The 23,141-nt window shown below is 42.8% G+C and overlaps 1 protein-coding gene across 8 annotated transcripts in view; it reads left to right on the top strand.

The window, feature by feature from the left end:
- Positions 1 to 23,141, top strand: part of map7d3 (MAP7 domain containing 3) — a 133,467-nt gene that overhangs the window by 86,392 nt on the left and 23,934 nt on the right. For all 8 annotated transcript variants that reach the window (XM_087991839.1, XM_087991836.1, XM_087991835.1 and 5 more), the window contains 3 exons: positions 344 to 744; positions 2,463 to 2,692; positions 18,275 to 18,386. In XM_087991839.1, coding sequence (XP_087847965.1) covers positions 344 to 744; positions 2,463 to 2,692; positions 18,275 to 18,386 — 743 coding nt within the window. The remainder of the gene's footprint in view (positions 1 to 343; positions 745 to 2,462; positions 2,693 to 18,274; positions 18,387 to 23,141) is intronic.

The following is a 23,141-nucleotide window of genomic DNA, read 5'->3' as shown; positions in this document are numbered from 1 at the left end:
CATCACACCTCGAGGCAAAGTATATAAGCCCAAACTGCATCTGAAGTGTGCAGATAATATCCAATCGGAGCTGGACTGATGGGAAATGATATGATGCAAAATGGAACAGGGCATTTACTTTAGTAGATGTTTATATTCCAGACTGCATCATTATGTCATGAACGAGTGCCTGGGAAATGGGTAAGCAACAAATAGATAGAATGTATAATGGAATGATTGGCAACTTTGATATTGTAGACATGAAATGATGTTTCACTGATGTGAACATCTGGTAATTGTAGAGCAAGACACTGATAAGCTATTTAATGTAGTAGTAATGGGCTTATTTGGTTTGTATAAACAGAAACCAACTAAGGATAAACGTCCTTCATTTCCTGCTTCGTCAAACCGTAGACGCTCACCCTCGCCAGTTTTGATAAAGAGACCCCCATCACCATCAAACTCAGGGGCTCGGCGACCCCCATCACCGTCAAACTCAGGGGCTCGGCGACCGCCATCACCGTCAAACTCAGGGGCTCGGCGACCCCCATCACCGTCAAACTCAGGGGCTCGGCGACCCCCATCACCGTCAAACTCAGGGGCTCGGCGACCCCCATCACCGTCAAACTCAGGGGCTCGGCGACCCCCATCACCGTCAAACTCAGGGGCTCGGCGACCCCCATCACCGTCAAACTCAGGGGCTCGGCGACCCCCATCACCACCAAACTTAGCGACAAAAAGATCAACATCACCTTCAACAACCAAGTAATGCAATAGATATTTCAAGATGATTTTATAAAACCATTAATCTAGTAACTGATGTTTATTCAGGGAGATCTATGGAAGAAGTATAGATCAGCAATGATCAAATTAGATAGTGGAACAGGCCAAGGAGGCTGAATGGCCTCCTATTGTCTTGAGCTATCATGTTTATGGATGAACTGTCTTTTAGAGTTATACAAACCTGATGATAGATTCTTTGCAAAAATCTTCCAACATAAGCTGAAGCATGCAGCATTCTTTAAGCACCCCCTTCTCACTGGTTATAGGAGTTGGGAGGATATGTTGCGGCTATATATGACATTGGTCAGGCCACTTTTGGAGTACTACATTCAATTCTGATCTTCCTGCTATAGAAAGGATGTTGTGAAACTTGAAAAGATTCAGAAAAGATTTACAAGGATGTTGCTGGAATTGGAGCATTTGAGCTTTAGGGACAGCCTGAATAGGTTGGGGCTAATCTCCTCTGAAGCATCAGAGGTGAGGGGTGACTTTAGAGAGGTTTATAAAATCATGAGGGGCATGGAAAGGGTGAATAGCCAAGGTCTTTTCCCTAGGATAGGAGAGTCCAAAATTATAGGGCGTGGTTTAAGATGAGACAGGAAAGATTTAAAAGGGACTTAAGAGGCAACTTTTTCATGCAGATGGTGGTGTGTGTATGGAATGAGATGCTGGAGGAAATGGTGGAACCTGGTGCAATTAGTGTTTAAAAAGCGTCTGGATGGGTGAATGAATAGGAAGGGGCTATGGCCAAATTCTGGCAAATGGGACTCAATTAATATAGAATATCTGGTTAGCCTGGGTGAGTTGGACTGAAGGGTTTGCTTCTGTGCTATATGTCTCTATGACTCTATCTATGCCTCTAACTGGTGTGTCCTCATTGAGACTCTGCAGAAATCACCATGCGAATCAGACATATGAGGCTGTTTTTATCTCCCTTCGAGGGCTATCTATTGTCCTCTTCTGTGCAGCTCTCTCATCCTCCCTCCCTCTTTTATTCCCCACTCTGTTCTCACCTTTATTAAAGGTGGTACTTTGAATTTTCGCCAGTTTTCCTAGAAAACATGTTTTCTCAACTCTAAGTTTTGAAAGCAGGTGAATAAATTGTTCAATCTCTTGGGTCTATCTAATCTATCTTCGCTCCCTTAGTGTACTGCTTTTACTGAAACTCAGTTGACTTACCAAATGAAATGTACAAATACTAACTTGCATGGAGTTGAGCTATTTGAAGTCATTAGGCATTGGTTGCCCTCAGGCACTGTCACTTCGGTTTAGAATACTGAGTATTGGTCATTACCTGCCTGATACTCAGCTGCCACTCCGTACCCAAAGTCATGAGGGAGATTGGAGCTTAAGTCTATGCAACATTGTCTCCTTTACAGTGACTGAAATCCAGTAGAGCTTGCACTAAATCATCCTAATGTAACTCTGAATGTTTCCAGGTTTTTTCATTTTCAGGAAGGAATGTACAAATAAACTTTGTAGTGAGATGCTGGTATTTGATTCGACTTGGATAGAACGTGTCGCAAATATTAAAGGAATTAAACCCAACTAAACATTTTTGAGAACTGCTTTTTGATACTGAATTGTAATTGTGTTTTAAACAATGATATGGTTCTCTGCTCAGTGTAGCTGTCAGATCTTAATAGATTGCTTTTATTTAAATGTTATATCAATACCAAAGACTGTCCTCCTCCCAACAGATTCAAGCAGCACCCTGCATCCCCTCCATCAGCCCAGAAGCCTCTACCTGTCCACCGACCTCCAGTTGCTACCTCTAGTGTGACTGCATCCAAAAAGAAAACTGAAAAGGAAGGAAAACCAAAGTCCATATCGGAGGTTGGGGGTCAGGAGCACGAAATTCGGCACATGTCGGAAAAAGAGTCCTCAGCAAAGTCATCGAACAAAACCAAAGAAACTGATCAGAAACCAGGTGTGTCCTGATCACAAGGACTGATAAGAAACACTTTTTTTTTAAGGAAACCTGAAGCAGTTTGTAGATAATAATAACTTGGTGAGACCTTGTGAATTGCCTGATTGAGAATACCCAGTCTGTAACTGCCGTCTACGTTTATATAGCACCCTCAATTTGTAAAATATCTCAAGATGGGTGCAGTTGTACAGGACATTGCTGAGGCTGCACTTGGAGTAATGTGTTCAGTTTTGGTCACCTTGCTATAAGAAGGATATTATTAAACTGGAAAGTGTGGAGAAGAAATTTACCAGGGGGTTGCCAGGCTTCAAGAGTCTGAGTTATAGGGAGAGGTTGGACAAGCTAGGACTATTTTCTTTAGAGCGTAGGAGACTGAGGGGGGATCTTATAGAAGTGTATAAGATCATGAGAGGTGTGTGTAGGGCAAATGCACTCAGTCTTTTTCTCAGGGTTGGTGAATCGAAGATGAGATGGCATCAGTTTAAGGTTGGATATGAGCCAAGTGCAGGGAAATGGAGTTATTGTGGATAGAAGTCTTTGTCAGCATAGACCAGTTTGGGCCAATGGGACTATCTCCATGTTGTAGGACTGTATGACTCTGAGGAGAAAGTGAGGTCTGCAGATGCTGGGGATCAGAGCTGAAAATGTGTTGCTGGAAAAGCGCAGCAGGTCAGGCAGCATCCAAGGAGCAGGAGAATCGACGTTTTGGGCATGAGCCCTTCTTCAGGAAAGCCAGTTTATTTCCCGTACCAGTTACTGAAAACTGTCGCTTTTAGCCCAAAAGTCAGACACTATAAGTTGTGAGCTCTTTGCTCCGTGCCTCCTGCAAGCAAGTAAAGGTATCTAGAGAAGAGATCGAGAAACAAGTCCTGGCAAGCCAAAAGGATCATCTCAGGAACTCTGTGGACAGGGCCACTGAACAGTCTTCTCAGGTGTCCCTCCCCCCAGAACACCATCTTTTTTTTTTGTCTTCCTGTCAGTTCGAGAGAATAGTGGGAGTTTATAATGGGGTTGGAGTTTTAACCAGTAGAGGTATTGTAATGAGTCAGATTTAATAAATTATCTCAGTTAAAAAATAGTCTGCCAGGGAAAATAGTGACCATAACATGATAGAACTTAGCATTCAATTTGGGAGTGAGGAACTTGGGTTAGAAACCAATATTATTAAATATAAGTAAGTGTAATTACATGGGAATGGTATTAGAGTTGACTAGTACAGATAGGGCAAGCTGTTTAGTCGAGAAAATGATTTATGAGCAATGAACTTTTTTTTTAAGTTAGTGACTCTCAGCAAAGATGTATCCCAGTGAGGAAGAAGGATTCTAGGAAGGGGATAAACCTACCATGGTTGACTAAGGAAGCTAATCACAGTATCAAACAGGAAGGAAAGATATATAATGTGGCACCTTTAGAGGATTGGGAAAATTTTAAAGCCAACAAAAAAAAAGACCAAAAGAGAGAGAAAATAAATTGCAAGGACAACTCCGCAAGTAACATTAACTCAAAGCTCCTTCAAATATATAAAAAAGGGAACAGAGGCAACTGTGAATGCTGGGATCTTAAAGAATGAGGTTATGGAAATAATAACAAGGAGCCAGAAGATGGCAGACGAGTTGAACATATATTTGGCATCAGTCTTTATGGTGATGGGTACAAAAATACTGAATTATCAAGGGGCTAAAGTGGGGGAGGAAATAAGCAGGATATCAGTTAGAAAAAAAAAGTGCCAGGGAAACTAATGGGGCTAAAAACCATCACGTCCCCTGGACCTAATGGGTCACTAAAAGACCATTAACTTAACATCTGTTATTGGAAACACGTTAAAGTCTAATAAAAGATGTAATACGAGAGCATTTAGAAATGCGTTATATGATCAAATAGAGTCAGCATGGTTCTTGAAGGGAAATCATGCCTGACAAATGTTATTACAGTTTTTTGAGCAGGATTTTGAAAAGCCATGTAATGAGAAACTGGATATAAGGCAACTTAAGATAACCATTTGGTTTCTGGGTAGTGTTTTAGTATGGATAGAGGATTGGCTTGCTAATTGAAGAGACAGTTGGGACAAAGAACATTTTCAGAATTGTACGTGCAATGGTCACAATTATTTACAGTGTATATTGGTGACTTGGATGAATGAATATGCTATAGATAAATTTGGGGTGACTCAAAAGTAAGAAAGAGGGAAGTGGTAATGATGACGCCAAGTCTGCAGAGAGATATAACAGGATAAGTATGCAGAAATTTGGTAGATGGAATAGCCTTTCGAACATTACTGCGCAGTGCAGGTCCTTCAGCCCTCAATGTGCCGACCTGTGGAACCAATCTGAGGCCCATCTAACCTACACTATTCCATTCTCATCCATATGTCTATCCAGTGACCATTTAAATGCCCTTAAAGTTGGTGAGTCTACTACTGTTGCAGGCAGTGCGTTCCATGGCCTTACTACTCTCTGAGTAAAGAAACTACCTCTGACATCTGTCCTATATCTATCACCCCTCAATTTAAAGCTACGTCCCCTTGTGTTAGCCATCACCATCCGAGGAAAAAGGCTCTCACTGTCCAACCTATGTAAACCTCTGATTATCTTATATGTCTCAATTAACTAACTAACCTCTCATCATCTTCTCTCGAATGAAAACAGCCTCAAGTCCCTCAGCCTTTCCTCATAAGACCTTCCCTCCATACCAGGCAACATCCTGGTAAATCTCCTCTGAACCCTTTCCAAAGCTTCCACATTCTCCCTATAATGCAGTGACCAGAACTGTACACAAAACTCTGGAGTTTTGTACAGCTGCAGCGTGACCTCATGGCTCTGAAACTCAATCCCTCTTCCAATAAAAGCTAACACACCGTACGCCGCCTTAACAACCCTGCCAACCTGGGTGGCAACTTTCAGGGATGACACAGAGACTTCTCAGTTCATCTATACTACCAAGAATCTTACCATTAGCCCAGTACTGTTTTTATTCCTGTTGCTCTTTCCAAAGTGAATCACTCTCACTTTTCCGCATTAAACTCCATTTGCCACCTCTCAGCCCAGTTCTGCAGCTTATCTATGTCCCTCTGTAACCTGCAACATCCTTCAACACTATCCACAACTCCACTGACCTTCGTGTCATCCGCAAATTTACTAACCCATCCTTCTATGCTCTCATCTAGGTAATTTATAAAAATGACAAACAGCAGTGGACCTAAAACAGATCCTTGCGGTACCCCACTAGTAACTGAACTCCAGGATGAACATTTCCCACCAACCACTACCCTCTGACTTGATGTAGGTTTGCTCGCTGAGCTGGAAGGTTCATTTTCAGACGTTTCATCACCATACTAGGTAACATCTTCAGTGGGCCTCCGGGCAAAGCACTGCTGATGATTCCAGCTTTCTATTTTTATATTTGGGTTTCCTTGGGTTGGTGATGTCACTTCCTGTTGTGATGTCATTTCCTGTTCTTTTTCTCAGCACGTGGTAGATGGGGTCTAACTCGCTGTGTTTGTTGATAGAGGTCCAGTTGGAATGCCATGCCAATCTCAATCCTATGCCTCCGTATTTTCTGCAATTGCCTGCCGTGGGGACCCTTATCAAACACCTTACTGAAATTCATATGCACCACATCAACCTCCTTACCCTCATCCACCTGTTTAGTCACTTTTTCGGAGAACTTAATAAGGTTTGTGAGGTATGACCAACCCTTCACAAAACCGCGTTGACTATCCCTGATAATCTTATTCCTCTCTAGCTAAGTGTAAATCCTACCTTTTATAACCTTTTCCAACACTACCCACAACCGAAGTAAAGCTCTCTGGTCTATAATTACCAGGGTTGTCTCTACTCCCCTTCTTGAACTAGGGGACAACATTTGCTATCCTCCAGTCTTCTAGCACTATTCCTGTAGACAATGATGACATAAAGATCAAAGCCAAAGTCTCTACAATCTCCTTCCTGGCTTCCCAGAGAATCCTCGGGATAAATTCTATCTGGCCCAGGAGACTTAACTATTTTCACACTTTCCAGAATTACTAATACCTTCTCCTTCTGAACCTCAACCCCATCTAGTCTAGTAGCCTGTATCTCCGTATTCTCCTGCACAACATTGTCTTTTTCCTGTGTAAATACTACGAAAAATATTCATTTCACGTTTCCCCTATGTCCTTGGACTCCACGCACAACTTGCCAGTGCTATTCTTGATTGGCCCTAATCTTTCTCTAGTCATTCTTTTTTTTCTGATATACTTATAGAAAGCTTTAGGGTTTTCCTTGATCCTACCTACCAACGATTTCTCATTTCCCCTCCTGGCTCCTCTTAGCTCTCTCTTTAGGTTTTTCCTGGCTAACCTGTAACTCTCAATCACCTTAACTGAGCCTTCACGTTTCATCCTAACATAAGCCTCCTTCCTCTTGACAAGAGATTCAACTTTTTTTAGTAAACCATGGTTCCCTTGCTTGACCACTTCCTCCCTGCCTGACAGATACATACTTATCAAGGGCACGCAGTAACTGTTCCTTGAACAAGCCTCCACATTTCAATTGTGCCCATCCCCTGCAGTGCCCTTTCCCATCCTACACATCCTAAATCTTGCCTAATTACAACTTAATTGCCATTCCCCCAGCAATAACTCTTGTCCTGCGATATATACCTATCCGTTTCTACTGTCAATGTAAACATAACCGAATTGTGGTCAGTGTCACCAAAGTGTTCACTGTCCTCAGAATCTAACACCTATCCGGGTTCATTACCCAGTACTAAATCCAATGTGGCCTCGCCTCTTGTTGGCCTGTCTACGTACTGTCAGGAAACGCTCATGCACACATTAGACAAGAACTGACGTGTCTAAAGTATTTGAATTATAGTATTTCCAGTCAATATTTGGAAAGTTACACTCCCCCATAACGACTACCCTATTACTCTCACTCCTATCCAGAATTATTTATCTTTCCTCTACATCTCTGGAACTGAATGTAGGTTTGCTCACTGGAAGGTTCAGTTTCAGACGTTTCGTCACCATACGCGGTAACATCATCAGTGAACCTTCGGATGAAGCATAGATGGTATGGCCAGCTTTTTGCCACGTCCAGAAACCCTAGGCACCCCCCACCCCCCGCATCAAAGGCATCTCGGAAATGACTGCCAGACTACTCAGACTCCTTGGCATCATGGTAGTCTACAAACCCACCAACACACTAAAACAACAGCGAATGAACTTGAAGGACCCTATACAGACAATGAGTAAATGAGTAAACGTCATTAACAAAATACCGTGCAAGGACTGTAACAAACATTACATTGGACAAACAGGCAGAAAACTAGTCACCAGGATACATGAACATCAACTAACCACAAAAACACATGACCCACGTTCACTAGTATCTTTTCACACAGATGAGGAAGGACACCACTTTGACCAGGACAACACATCCATCCTAGGACAAGTCAAGCAGAGACACACTCAAGAATTCCAAGAAGCATGGCATTCCAACTGGAATTCTCTCAACAAACACATTGACTTGGAACCCAATTTACTACCCCCAAAGTTCAGGGGGCATAACTACAAATTGAGGGATGATAGATTTAAGACAGATGTCAGAGGCAGGTTCTTTACTCAGAGTGGTAAGGGCGTAGAATGCCCTACCTGCTAATGTAGTTAACTCAGCCACATTAGGGAGATTTTAACAATCCTTAGATAATTTTTGTTGCAAACGTTTCGTCCCCTGTCTAGGTGACATCCTCAGTGCTTGGGAGCCTCCAGTGAAGCGCTTCTGTGGTGTTTCCTCCGGCATTTATAGTGGCCTGTCCCTGCCGCTTCCGGTTGTCAGTTTCAGCTGTCCGCTGTAGTGGCCGATATATTGGGTCCAGGTCGATGTGTTTGTTGATGGAGTTTGTGGATGAGTGCCGTGATTCTAGGAATTCCCTGGCTGTTCTTTGTTTGGCTTGCCCTATAATGGTAGTGTTGTCCCAGTCAAATTCATGTTGCTTGTCGTCTGCGTGTGTGGCAACTAAGGATAGCTGGTCGTGGCGTTTCGTGATGTTCGTGAACATCAACTAGCCACGAAATGTCTGAAACCAAGCCTTCCAGCTCAGTAAGGAAACCCATATCCAGAACCTTAACCTGAGCTACAAATCTTCTCAAAACTCACTAATTTCTGGAACTATTTGGAGGCCTATAGAAAACTCCCAACATGGTGGTCATTCCTGTTTCTAATCTCATCCCAGATTAGAATGGTGCTGGAAAAGCACAGCAGGTCAGGCGACATCCGGGGAGCAGGAATATCAATGTTTCAGACAAAAGCCCTTCCTGATGAAGGGCTTTTGCCCGAAACATTGATTTTTCTGCTCCTCGGATACTGCCTGACCTGCTGTGCTTTTCCAGCACCATTCTAATCTTAACTCTGATCTCCAGCATCTGCAGTTCTCACTTTCGCCTAATCTCAGTCCATACTACGTCAGTAGACAAGTCCTCAAATGTCCTTTTTACTACCAGAATACTGTCCTTGACTTGCAGTGCCACACCTCCCCACTGTTTTGCCATCTTCTCTGTTCTTACTGAAACATCTAAATCCCAGAACGTGCAGCAACTATTCCTGCCCCAGCTGTATCCATATCTCCGAAATGGCTACAACATCGAAATCCCAGGTACTAACCCATGCTGCTCATTCACCCACCTTATTCCGAATGCTCCTTGTTGACGTAGACTCACTTCAAACTACCTTCCTGCTTGTCAGTGAACTCTTACGACCTTGAAACTACATTTCTGACCTCACTACACTCAACCTCCTGGACTCTGAATCTATAATGTAGGTTCCCATTCCCCTGCTAAATTAGTTTAAACCCTCCCAAAGAGCATTAGCAAATATCACCCCCCCGCCCCCCAGGATATTGGTACCCATCTGAATATAATGTAGGAAAATATGAGGTGATGTACTTTGGCAGACGGTAGAGCTGGCGATTATTTAAATAGGAAACAACTGCAAAAGGCTGCAGTGCAGTGGGATTTGGAATTCCTTGTGAATTTTCTTTCTTCATTTGTGGGATGTGGGCATCGCTGGCTGACCAGCATTTACTGGATTAGTGGTGCTGGAAGAGCACAGCAATTCAGGCAGCATCCGAGTCGGATGCTGCCTGAATTGCTGTGCTCTTCCAGCACCACTAATCCAGAATCTGGTTTCCAGCATCTGCAGTCATTGTTTTGACCAGCATTTACTGTCCATCCCTAGTTGCCCTTGAAAAGGTGGGGGTGAGTTGCCTTCTTGAACCACTGCAGACTGTTTTAACCCACAATGCCCTTAGGCAGGGGGATTGAATCACAAAGCTAGCATCTAGATTTAGTGGGAAATAAGGAAGGCTAGGTATGAAATTCCTGAAATTCGCTCCCTAAAGGCATCGTGGGCCAACTTATATCACATGGACTGCAGCAGTTCACCACCAAACACAACTCCTCCATACTGAAGCAGTTAGTGTCCAAATGCAGCAAGATCTGGACAGTGTCCTGATGGGCTGACAATTGGCAAGTAACATTCTCCCCACATAAATGCCAGTCAGTGAGGTTGACATTGTGGCATTGCCATCACTGAATCCTCAACTTTCAACCTCTTGGAGTTGCTATTGGCCAGAAACAGGACTGGACTAGCCACGTAATTACTATGGATATGAGAACAGGTCAGAGATGACCAGGTGAGCAGCAAGTAATGCACCTCCTGACTCCCCAATGCCTGTCCACTATCTCTAAGACATAAGTCAGGAGTGGGATGGAATACTCCCCACTTGCCTGGATGGGTACAGCTCCATTAACACTCGAGAAGCTCAACACCATCCAGGACAAAGCAGCTCGCTTGATTGGTACCATACCCACAAACTCTAGCCCCGTGACCATACATTCACTGTGACCAACTGACGCTCAGTAGCAGCAGTGTATAATCTCTTTAAGATGCATGAAAAACTAACCGACGCTCCTGAGAGTATCTTTCAAACCCACAACATTCCCATCTACAAGGTCAAGGGCAGCAAATACATGGGAGCACTACCCCCTGCAAGTTCCCCTCCAGCCACTCGCCATCCTGACTTTGAAAAGTATTGCTGTTAGCATCACTGTCGCAGGGTCAAAATCCTGAAACTCCCTCCCAAAGGACATTGTGGGTCAACCCACAGCAGGTGGCCTGTGGTGGTTTAAGAAGGCAGCTCATCACCACCTTTTGAAGGGCAACTAGGGACAGGCAATAAATGCCAGTCCATCTCTCCTGAGCATAGAACAGCACATACGGGAACAGATCCTATGGTTCACCATGTCCCTGTCCGCCATGATGCCATTCTAAACTAATCCCATCTGCCTGAACATGGTCTGTATCTCCATATCCCTGCCTGTTAATGTATCTGTCTAAGTGCTTGTTAGACTTTGCTATTGCATGTGTTTCTACCATGTCTCTGGGACTGCGATCCAGGTGCCTACCACCTCCTGTAAAAAAAAAACCTTTGCTTGTACATCCCCCTTTAAACTTTCCCCCTTGCACCTAAACCCTATGCTCCTAGTATTTAAGCCAGTTATGATTGTAAGAACTTGGCGATCAGTTAAAAAAGTGAGCTCCCTAACATGCAAGTACTTGGAATTTAGTAGCATCATTAATGTTGCTTCTGTCTCTTGCTTAATTTGTGGGTAATTTTGCAGGGACCTAAAGATACATGAAGCTTATGCTACAGGCTTCCCCATATCATCATCATCTATTAGAAACAACAACAAATTGTGGCATGGGGTCCTCGTGGGTCAAAGTAGCATCTCTGATCAGTGTTTCCACTTTTTCTAGTACTGTCTGATACTCAGTCCCAGTCTGTTCTGTCTGTGAGTTGTTGATACAATGGAACAACTGTATTAGCTAAATTGGGGGTGGACTTGATCATTTACAAAATTATTGTGTATTGTTCTACACTTTCCTTTGTCCTTTGGTTTCTTTGCTTTCAGAATCCCCTCAACCTTCTCCTATGTGGGTTGGATTTTTTCACCATCTATTGATGACTCTGGTATAATACAATTGACACCTTATGTTGTTTTAATTTCATCATTTTTCCTGAAGTTAACCTCAAAATGTATTTAACCTTCAAGCATACTCTTTCTCTGTCTTTCTGTTAATTAGAATATCACTAAAGAAGCTGCACACTCCTTTCACCTCAGCTCCTGATCCACGACATGGTGAAACACTGCAGGATCAGTGCACATCACAAATGATAACCTTTGCTAATAATACAGCCCGTATGTGTGTGTGTGTGTCAGTAGTAAGCAGTTTCTTAGGTTTGTTGGTAATTATAATTGAAACTACGCATTTCACAAATCTTATTTTTCAACTCCAAAAATAAAAGTTTCATTTGTAGGCAGTAGGTACGTACCGTTCTGAATAATTTAGTTTTTACTCTCCAAACATCTGAACTGACCAGTCTGCTTTTTGTACAATGGCTGCAGGCCCATTCACTGCTCTTCTCATTCTTAATTTCCCCCCCTTTTTTTTTCTGATTTATTCAGCTCCTTATGTGATACCTCTCTCTCTGCATGAGGTATTGGTCCGTGCTTTGCAAGATGGCAGCTCTGTGCTGTCTTACACCTTGGCTTTGGCCTTGATGCCTAATTTTATTATTTGTTCCTCCTTGCTCTCAGACCAATTTGTGCTCGCTCCGCACTTTCTCGGACTTACATTTCCTAATCCCTGTTGTAAATAACTTGGCTCATTTTAACTTTATTTTCTTTAGCCAATTTGTTCCCATCACAGTAATTATTCACTCCAGTGATGAGGAATAGAATGTATCCTTCTACTCTTAACACAGGCTTCACAGATCAGGAATAATGAGCCAGTGTCACACCAGATTAGTGGAAGAAAATGTGGCTTGAGTCCTCCTCTTCCAGTATACAGCTGTAACAATGATGGCAGTCAGTTGTAAATCCCTAACTTTCATTTTTACCGTAGATGCTGGGATCTGCAATTATTGGCACATTGCTGCTGCTGCTGCAATTCCACAGGTTTGCTGCTACTAAATTTCAGGGCTTTTTGCCCTGGGGCATTCACATCCCTGCTGTTGAATCTGTTTCAATTACCCTTTCACGCAGAGCATTCCAGACAATGTTTCATTTATAAGAAAAAGTCTAGTCTCACACCTAAGATTCAAGTAGATCATAACAATGGATGATGTGCAGTGAAATCTCTCGTACTTTTCGTGTACCCTTTTTTTGTTCACTTATTGGAACCTTTTTCTTGTCCTTGTTGGTTTAAAGATATTCGGTATTTATTGAATAAACAATCTTTCCACAGTGATCAACTTTCAGTGCATAAAACTTACTTTATCCACTGCTGCTGTATTGAGCTTTGCTCCTAAACCGAGGAAAGTAGCAGAGTTATTCCATTTGTCATGCTATCTTTGTAAGGTTAGAAATTTCAATGCCAAATTCACGGGCACACAGATCTGACCTGAGGAATTCTAAGCTCAATTCACTGGCAGCCATCTGAAGGGAGACTTTTATTCCTGATCTGATGTGGAAACTCTGCAAACCCCCCTTAACAGCAATTATAAATTGCAAAGCCAATTCACAAACTGAATGCACACAGCATTTACAAATTGAATGAATGCACACAGCACTACAGCCTGTATTCTCACAAATGCATCTGGTTATGAAATGTAGCAGTTTTCTAAGAATGTAAAATGAGACTACACAGCATTCCAAATACCTGTGCTATTTTCATTGAGGCTGGTATAAATGTTTGAATTTTGAGAGTATACTTGTCAGCTGTTTGTACTCCAGCTCGAACTATGCTAAATTAAATTGTTAGTACGCTGGAAATGAAGTCCCACTTTCCCTGGAGTCATCACAGAAGCTAAAGATTTTTAGAAATATGCAAAGATTCCCCAATATACTGGACTTTCTTATGCAGGTTGACAGCACGTACCAAGTTTCTGTACTTACAAACTATTAATTAGCACAAGTAATTGATCTGTCCCTACAAGTAAACCTTTGAGTTGTCAGCAAATAACTCTACAAATTAAAACCGTAATCCTTAAACTTGAAAAGCACAAGCTATAGACTGGGAAAATAATTCAGTGGTCATGTTCACAGGGGTTGCTGAGATTATTCTTGTGCTGCTCAGAGGACTGTTTTTTATGTGTGTATATTCATTCGTGGGACATCGGCACTGCTGGCAGGCCAGTACCTTGAGAAGGTGGATGGTGAACTGCCGCCTTGAACTACTGCAGTCCATGTGCTGTTGGCTATCACACAATGTTAGAGAGGCAAGGATTTTGACCCAGTGACACAGAAGAAAGTGAAGTGCTTCTCGGTCATACTTCTCTGGATACTTTCACTGGGTTTGTAAGAGGCACAGGGAACTTTAAAAGTTCTCTGATTTGTGGATTACCAGCCACAACTTAGAGCAACTGGTGAAGGAAAGCTAGACTGCTTTTCTTCAGACTTAATGTGGCTTTTTTTCTATAGAGACCAGAGCAAAAACTACTTGTGCCAGTCTGAATAGCTTCTCTCTCTCGTTCATAGCCAGAAGCTGTGCAATTACCTGAAACTTAATCATTTGGTTGTTGACTGGCAGAAACCATTTGTTGTTGATAACTGGTCATTGTCCACAGGCCATGCAGCAATCCTTGGTTTTTAAAACCATTCTTTTCTTATTTCATTCTATAGTTGGCACAAATGTCCTGCGTGGGAGATTTGTTCGTGTGGTTCGGGAGGGATTAATCTAGTTTGGCAAGGGGATGGGAGCCAGAGCTACATATCTGAGAAGGGGGTAGTTGTAGATGGTGCAGTGACAGGATGTAGTGAATCTATGGGGAAGGTTTTTCATGTGATGAAACAAAGGGATTAATTAAAGCGTGTCAGAGTGATGAACTTAGAGCACGGATCAGTAATTGGGGCTATGATGTTGTGGCCACATCGGAGACGTGGGTTTTGCAGGGGCAGGATGGGTTGGTAGATGTTCCAGAGTTTAGATCGTTTAAAAAGAACAGGGAGAGTGGAAAAAGAGGAGGGGGTGTAGCATTGCTAATCAGAGAATGCATCACAGCTACAGAAACAAAGGTTGTTGAGGAAGGTTTGTCTACTGAGTCAGTATGGGTGGAAGTTAGGAACAGCGGGGAGCAACCATCTCATTGGGGGTTTTCGACAGACTCCCAAAAGCAATAGAGAGATCGAAGAACTCATAGGCGGGCAGATTTTGGAAAAATGCAGATGTAGCAGGGTGGTTGTTATGTGGAACTTCAACTTTCCCAATATCAGCTGGAACCTCCTTAGTGCAGATGGTTTGTATGGAGCAGTTTTTGTCAGGTGTGTTCAGGAGGGTTTCCTTACTCAGTATGTAGACAGGCCGATGAAAGGAGAGGCCATTTTGGATTTGGTGCTCGGCAACGAGCCAGGACAGGTGTCAGATCTCGCGGTGGGAGAACACTTTGGTGACAGTGACCACAACTGCCTCACATTTACCATTGCCTTGGAGAGTGAAAGGAGCAGTTACCAAGGGAAGATATTTAATTGGGGAAAAGGAAGTTATGACTCTATCATGTAGGAGTTGGAAAGTACAGATTGGGAGTAGTTGTTCCACAGAAAGGACATGACAGCCATGTGGAGATTGTTTAAGGAGCAGTTCTTACGAGTGATGCACAAATTTGTTCCTCTGAGACAGGTAAGAAGGGGTAAGATTAAGGAAACTTGGATGACAAGAACAGAGGAACTTCTTATCAAAAGGAAGAAGGCAGCTTATATAAGGTGGAGGAAGCAAGAATCTAGCGCAGCTTTAGAGGATTACAGGTTTGCTAGAAAGGAGCTCAGAAATGGACTGACGAGATTGGTCCTGTCTTCCTGTTTGAAGACAGCTAACAATCCGCATACATGAACATCAACTAGCCACGAAACGACACGACCAGCTATCCTTCGTAGCCACACACGCAGACAACAAGCAACATGAATTCGACTGGGACAACACTACTATCATAGGGCAAGCCAGACAGAGAACAGCCAGGGCATTCCTAGAGGCATGGCATTCATCCACAAACTCCATCAACAAACACATCGACCTGGACCCAATATACCAACCACTACAGCGGATAGCTGAAACTGACAACCGGAAGCGGCAGGGACAGACCACTATAAACACCGGAGGAAACATCAAAGAAGCGCTTCGCAGGAGGCTCCCAAGCACTGATGATGTCGCCTAGCCAGGGGACAAAACGTTTGCAACAAAAACTTCCAGCTCGGCGAACAGAACCACAACAACGAGCACCCGAGCTACAAATCTTCGCACAAACTTTGGACCGAAGAGATCCAGGAGGGCGGACTAAAAAGGCTTGGTGGAAAGGATTAGGGAGAACTCAAAGGCATTTTACTCATACGTGAGGAATAAGAGAATGGTCAGGGATAGCGTAGGGAACTTATGCATGGAGTCTGAGCAGATAGGGGAAGCTCTAAATGAGTTTCTTGCTTTGGTTGTCACTAAGGAAAGGGACCTTGTTGTGAATGAGAACTTTGAGCAGCTGGGATACGGGCTTGAACAGATCAAGATTGATGAAGTTGATGTGCTGGAAACTTTGGAAAACATTAGGATTGATAAGTCCCTATGGCCAGACCAGATTTATCCTAGGCTGCTCCGGGAAGTGAGAAAGGAGGTTGCTAAGCCACTGGCGAGGATATTTGCCTCCTCACTCTCCACAGGAGTCGTACCGGAGGATTGGAAGGAGACAAATGTTGTTCCTCTTTTCAAGAAGGGGAATAGGGCAATCCCTGGCAATTACAGACCAGTCAGTCTTACATCTGTGGTCAGCAAACTTTTGGAACCAATTCTGAGGGATAGGATTTATGACTATTTGGAAAAGTATAGTGTGATTAAAGGCAGTCAGCATGGCTTTGTGAGGGGCAGGTCATGCCTCACAAATCTTATTGAGTTCTTTTGAGGAGGTGACGAGATAGGTCAAAGATTGAGCAGTGGATGTGGTGTATATGGTCTTCAAGGCATTTGATAGGGTTCCCCATGGTAGGCTCATTCATAAAGTCAGAAGGTATGGGATTCCGGCAGAGTTGGCTATCTGGATTCAGAATTGGTTGGCTGACAGAAGACAGAGTGTGGTTGTAGATGGGAAGTATTCTGCTGGGAGGTCAGTGTTGAGTGGTATCCCGCAGGGCTCTGTTCTTGGGCCTCTGCTCTTTGTAGTTTTTGTAAATGACATGGATGAGGAGGTTGAGGGGTGGTTTAGTAAATTTGCCTATGACACAAAGATTGGTGGTGTCGTCGATTAGAGGGCTATTGCAGGCTACAGTGCGACATAGACAGGATGCAGAGCTTGGCTGAGAAATGGCAGATGGTGTTCAACCTGGATAAATGCGAAGTGATGCATTTTGGAAGATTGAACATGAATGCTGAATCTAGGATTAAAGACAGGATTCTTGGCAGTGTGGAGGAACAGAGGGATCTTGGTGTTAAAGTGCATAGATCCCCCAAAGTTGCAGCCCAAGTAGGTAGCATTGTTAAGAAAGTATATGGCGTTTTGGCTTTAATTAACTGGGTTCGAGTTTAAGAGCCATGAGGTTTTGCTGCAGCTCTACAAGACCCTGGTGAGACCACACTTGGAATGTTGTGTTCAGTTCTGGTCGCCCTAATATAGCAAAGATTCGGAGGCTTTGTAGAGGTTGCAAAGAAGGTTTACCAGGATGCTGCCTGGACTGGAGGGCTTGTCTTAGGAAGAGAGGTTGACTAAGCTTGGACTTTTCTCTCTGGAGAGGAGGAAGGAACGTGACCTGATTGAGGTATACAAGGTCATGAGAGGCATGGGTGGAGTTGATAGACAGAGACTTTTCTCCAGATCAGGATTGACTGGCACGAGGGGTCATAGTTTTAAGATTTTAGGAGGAAGGTATAGAGGAGACGTCAGAGGTAGGTTCTGTATGCAGAGAGTTGTGAATGCATGGAATGCGTTGCCAGCGGTGGTGGTGGAAGTAGAATCATTAGGGACATTTAAGCGACTGCTGGACATGCACATGGACAGCAGGGAATTGAGGGGTGTGTCGGTTAGATTATTTTATTTTACATTAGGATTTATCCACGGCACAACATCATGGGCCAAAGGGCTTGTTCAGTGCTGTACTTTTCTACGTTCTATAGTTGGAACTACAGGAAAAATACAAAAACACGGTCTTTACATCTCCCACTACTGAATTTTACTGTAGCAAAGTCACATTTTCTAATTTGTAGAATGGCTAAGCTTTAAAACGGAAGCATATTGAAGCAGGCCTTACCTTGAAGTGAAGAATTTTTTATTGTTCATTGTGTAAAATGCATTAAGCATCCTCCGTGTTTGCTGCAGTCAGTGATCCTTCTAAATTTTCTTTGTCACAGCTTGTTTATTTCTTTATTTCAATTCGTGGTGGGGGTGGAGGTCGGAGCAGGCCTTGCATATGGAGGTTCATTTAAAGGAACCATTTGTGAGCAGCTTTCACAAATGCTGTATGGCTTTGCAAGTGTTCAACATAGAACTGAAATTGCTGACCACTTAGACTTCACTTGCTATCAATTGTTCACTTGCTGTTAATGCTTTAACTTGCTATTGATGCTGTCGCAGGGACCACATCTGCTGAGGAAGCTGCGAGAATCTTGGCTGAGAACCGGCGTCTAGCTCGTGAACAGAAGGAGCGTGAGGAGCAGGAGAGACTTCAGTTACAAGAAGCTGAGAGGTGAGAAGGGTGTATGATCCAACACCACAAACATTTCTATCTGTCCTGTAGTGGCACACTGTTCCAGGTTCAAGCTATGCATTCAACCAACTAGAACTGTTCCCATAATTTTCATTTAGATTTATATACCTAGAGAGATCAGTATCTTTTCTGTCATATCGAATTCCCTGGAAAACTAGTGGATGGCTGGTGATTTATTATGCATAAGTTATGATTCCAGCTGATTGAAATACTGGACAAGTCAGATCCTAGAATGAAATTTATCTTGACAGACCGTAAGTTTAAGTTTGCAGTTGGTTGCTGTGGTGGTCAGTCAGTGAAGCATATTCACGTGAGGCTGCAGACATTCTTTCATAGTAGAGCATGAGTTTATTATAGAAAAGATGAATAATGAAGCTGCATATACCCCATAAAAAGACCAGAACAGAGATAACAAAACAAATTTTGAGATTGTTTGTTGCCAACGCTATCGTTTTACAGATACTCAATTCCAGAGAAACATCACTCCTACATCAACTGAGTTTTTAAACTAACTGAATATTCCCAGTTTCATTTCCTCGGACTACAGAGGCAATTGTTTGATTCTTTTCCAAATCCACTGCCTAATCCTGTTCTGATAGCCCAAACCCTTTTCAGTTCTAACAACATGAATTTTAATCTAAATGTCCAGGCTGGGATGCATCACAAACTACCCTGAATTAACCATTAATTATCTTGCTAGAAGAAAACTCAAACTTCTTTCTGAACCAAACTCCTGGTTTCTCTGAGCTCAGACTCTGTCATCTAACTCTGAAATTAAACTGATGGTCTTGGTGTGTTTACATTATCTGTCATAAACACAACAGTGTATGTCCCTGCGAGATACTTGACTGCAGTCACCTGATTTGTTAGGATTGATGCACTTAGGTCACTGTTCCAAATGACATTGTGACCATTTTTAGAAAGTCACCTTCACAGAACTGACCCATATCTATCTGCTGTTATGTTGAAATCCAATTCCCAAAATATATCTAATGCGCACCTTTCATCATAAGCCTTTTGCTTAGAATGTTGAATGCTTGATAAGAATGCACTCAGCCCGTGGAGTCCACGTCATTCAAGACGAGCACAGTTAATCTGTTCATCCTCAACTTCACTTTCCTGCCTTTTCCCCATAACCCTCGATCTTCTTACTGATGAAAAATCTGTCTCAACCTTGAAAATCTCAAAGATCCATCCCACCCTGGCAATGTTTTTCTGCAACCTCTACCATCAGGGAGAAGGTACAGAAGCCTGAACACATGTACCAGCCGGTTTCGTAACAGTTTCTACCCGACTGTTGTTAGAATATTGAATGGACTCACAAACTCTTAACATTCACCTGTACCTGCGTTTTTGTTTTTGCCGCTGGTTATCTATTATTTGCTTATGTATGCGACTTAACTCTGTGATCTGTCTGTATCGCTCACAAGACAAAGCTTTTCACTGTGCCTCCGTACAAATGACAATAAATTCAATTTAATTCAAAATACTTAATGACCAAGAATTCCACAAACTCCCTACCTTCTGAGAGAAGAAAGTCCTCCTCTGTCTTCAATGGGTGACCCCTTATTCTGAGTTGATGCTGTCTGATCCTAGGTTGTCCCACCAGGGGAAATAACCTTTTCTCATCTACTCTATGAAGTCTTGTGAAAAGCTACTATCCTTCAATCATTTTTACTAGATTACTTAGTGTGGAAACAGGCCCTTCGACCCAACAAGTCCACACCGACCCGCCAAAGCGCAGCCACCCAGACCCATTCCCCTACATTTACTCCTGCACCTAACACTACGGACAATTTAGCATGGCCAATTCACCTGACCTGCACATTTATGGACTGTGGGAGGAAACCAGAGCACCCGGAGGAAACCCAAGCAGGCACGGGGAGAATGTGCACACTCCACACAGACAGTGGCCTGAGGCGGGAATTGAACCCGGGTCTCTGGCGCTGTGAGGCAGCAGTGCTAACATAATAATGTTGCCTCTCATTCTTCTTTATTCCCATGAGTACAGGCCTCATCTACTCAACCTGTCATCACACAGAGACAGACCCTCTGTTCCTTATAACAACATAATGAACCTTCTTTGGACTGCTTCCAGTGCCAGTACAGGCCGTCTACCTCTAGCTACATTCCAGTGAAACCTTGCTTGATTATAAATAATGGGGCCTATGGGGAAAGTGAGTTAAGGGCAAGACCAGCACAAAATATCACTCACGAACACTCAAAGATCACGGCCTGAATGAAGGTTTAAATCATATTTATTAACGAAACAAACTGAATTTAACACATTACTTTGAAAAAATACTGTTAATGCAGGGACAGAGGGTCATCATGGTCACCACCTTCAGGTGCAGAAGTGGATGGCTATGGTTGAATGTCTTCTGATGGTTTCTTGAGGGTTTTATAAAAGACATCCAGTCTTTCCTACTTTGCCCATTTTCTTCTGTCTTGAAGAAGCTGTTCATAAGATGCCAGATGATATCTTAATAAATGAACTGCTACCCTGCTGCGTTCTGCGTTGTAATCATTGTCCTCTAAGAACTGCAACTGTCTCTCAGTTTCCCTGAGGATAGAAGACAAAAGAGAGGTGGAAAGCCCTCGTGGTGCTGCCTCCTAGATGACTACTTTTTCATCTCCAGCTTCCACTTCCCCCTCAACAAAAAGCTATTATAGATCGGCTGTAGAGAAGTCTTCACAGTGGAACTCAAACAGTCCTTAAATATCCTCACTTTCCACTTCTTCAAAGCCAACCTGCTTTGCAAGGCCAGCACAATGCATTCTGTTTTTTGGGAGCTCCTCTGACGGCTCACATCCTATAAAATCTTTTTTAAAAATCTGGAAGAAGCTGCTGCCAAACTGCGTGCAGGCAGTCCTTACTGACATCCCCCAAGGCTCCACAGTAATGTCAATAGCATTCTCGATGTTAAAGCACTCCCACAATTGAAGAACACTGTCCTTATTATCCCTGTCAGTAGCTGCAGTCAGACTCTTGCATGTGTGTCTTAAATAATAAGCTTTAAAAGCTGATATTGCGCCCTGGTCTATGGGTTGAATGAGAGAGGTTCTGTTTGGAGGTAGAACTTAGCACTTTGATGTTTTCAGAAAGTTCACCAGGTGCCAGGATGGCATGGTGCATTATTCAGGATGAGGAGCACTTTGAAATCCAAATTCCTTTTTGCCTGCAATACTCACTAAAGAAATCTTCCAAAACATCAACAATAAAGTCAGAAAACATTTGCCCAATCACTCAATCTTTTTTGCTTGAGCTGAAGTAGACAGCTAGAGTATACTTAAGATAACTCTTCAAGGCTTGGGGATTGGCAGAGTGGTACAGCACCACAGTCTGAAGCTTTTAGTCTCCAGTGGCATTGGTGCCCAGCAGCACAGTCAGATGATCCTTTGCCACCTGGAGCGTGTGCTTCATTCTTACAAATGTAGGTTCTTGCTGGCATTTGCTTCCAGTATAAACGTGTCTCATCCAGATTGAATATTTGATATAAGGTGTAGCTACCAATTAACTTTACATTATGGAATGCATAGCGGTTCTTAAAACCAGCAAACCACCCACTGAACCCCTAAAGCAGGTGCATCTGCGGGATTTTGAGCTTTATTTTTTAAATCTTCACAATTGTAAAGGCTTTCACTTTTATGGTGAGAAAGGTTGTCCCAGATCACTTTTTTTGTTTGATGTTTATTCAAACTCTTAGAAGCCTCTCCATTTCCTCAAGTTCCTTTGGCCATGACCTCTCTGATTTGCTGGCACTCAGACTTGTTCCAGCAATATAGTTTGTTTTAAATCTTTTCCGTGTTGCCTGTAATGGTGTGTATGGTAGACTCCTATTAAGTGAGCTATATCATGTTTTCTCTCTTAATGCTCGAAAAGTTTTATTAAATCTAGCTTCTCTGAGTATGATAGCCTTTCTTTTGTGTAAACCACCCGCAGTTTTACCACTAGGGCACTTCTTGCTAATATTCTTGTCCTTCCATTTTTCCCAAAAGAAAGGGGATAACCTAGGAGCAGATTGAGAGATATGCAGGTACAAGAACAAATTAGGAAGGCAGTGGTATGTATAAGAGCAATGGAGTCCTGCAGGAATTATCCAAGAATATTCTTGTCTCCGACAGAGAGCATGAGCATTCCTTAGTTTAATTTTTGTGATGAAGCTGCTCAGTCTATAATCCTGTACCTCTCACGTGCTGACAGCAGCTGACATCGGCGCATGCACAGAACCAAGCATGCAAACCAATCACCACTGGAATTGTGCTCTTGCGACCAGCGGTTTCTCTAAAATATTGTTCTCTAATTGTTCAGCAACATTATAACCAAATCACGCTGTTGAAACAGTGCGAATTACTGGTATATCTTCCTCTAAATAAGGGGCCCAAAGCTATTCACAGTATCCCAGGTGTGGTCTGAATAATGCATTGTTACAGTTCTAGCAAAACCGTCAGACTTTTATACTCTATTCTCATTAAAATAAAAGCCAACATAGTTTTACCTTCCCTAATTACCTGCTCAACTTGGATGCTAGCTTTTTGAGATTCATGGGCAAGGCTTTCTGAATTCTGTCTCCATTTAAATGATATTAAGCTTCTTTATTCTTCCTGGTAAAGTGCATAATCTCACATATTCCCATATTATATTCTATCTGCCATGACTCTGTGTCTTCCTCATCATTTGCTTCCCACCTATTTTTGCGTCATTCTCAAAATTGGCATTCACGTTCCTCATCT

Source organism: Chiloscyllium plagiosum, unplaced genomic scaffold (assembly GCF_037043375.1).
Source record: "Chiloscyllium plagiosum isolate Xiang-an unplaced genomic scaffold, Cpla_swu_hap1 HiC_scaffold_11, whole genome shotgun sequence".
NCBI classification, from domain to species: domain Eukaryota; kingdom Metazoa; phylum Chordata; class Chondrichthyes; order Orectolobiformes; family Hemiscylliidae; genus Chiloscyllium; species Chiloscyllium plagiosum.
This window is presented reverse-complemented; position numbering and strand designations above follow the sequence as displayed.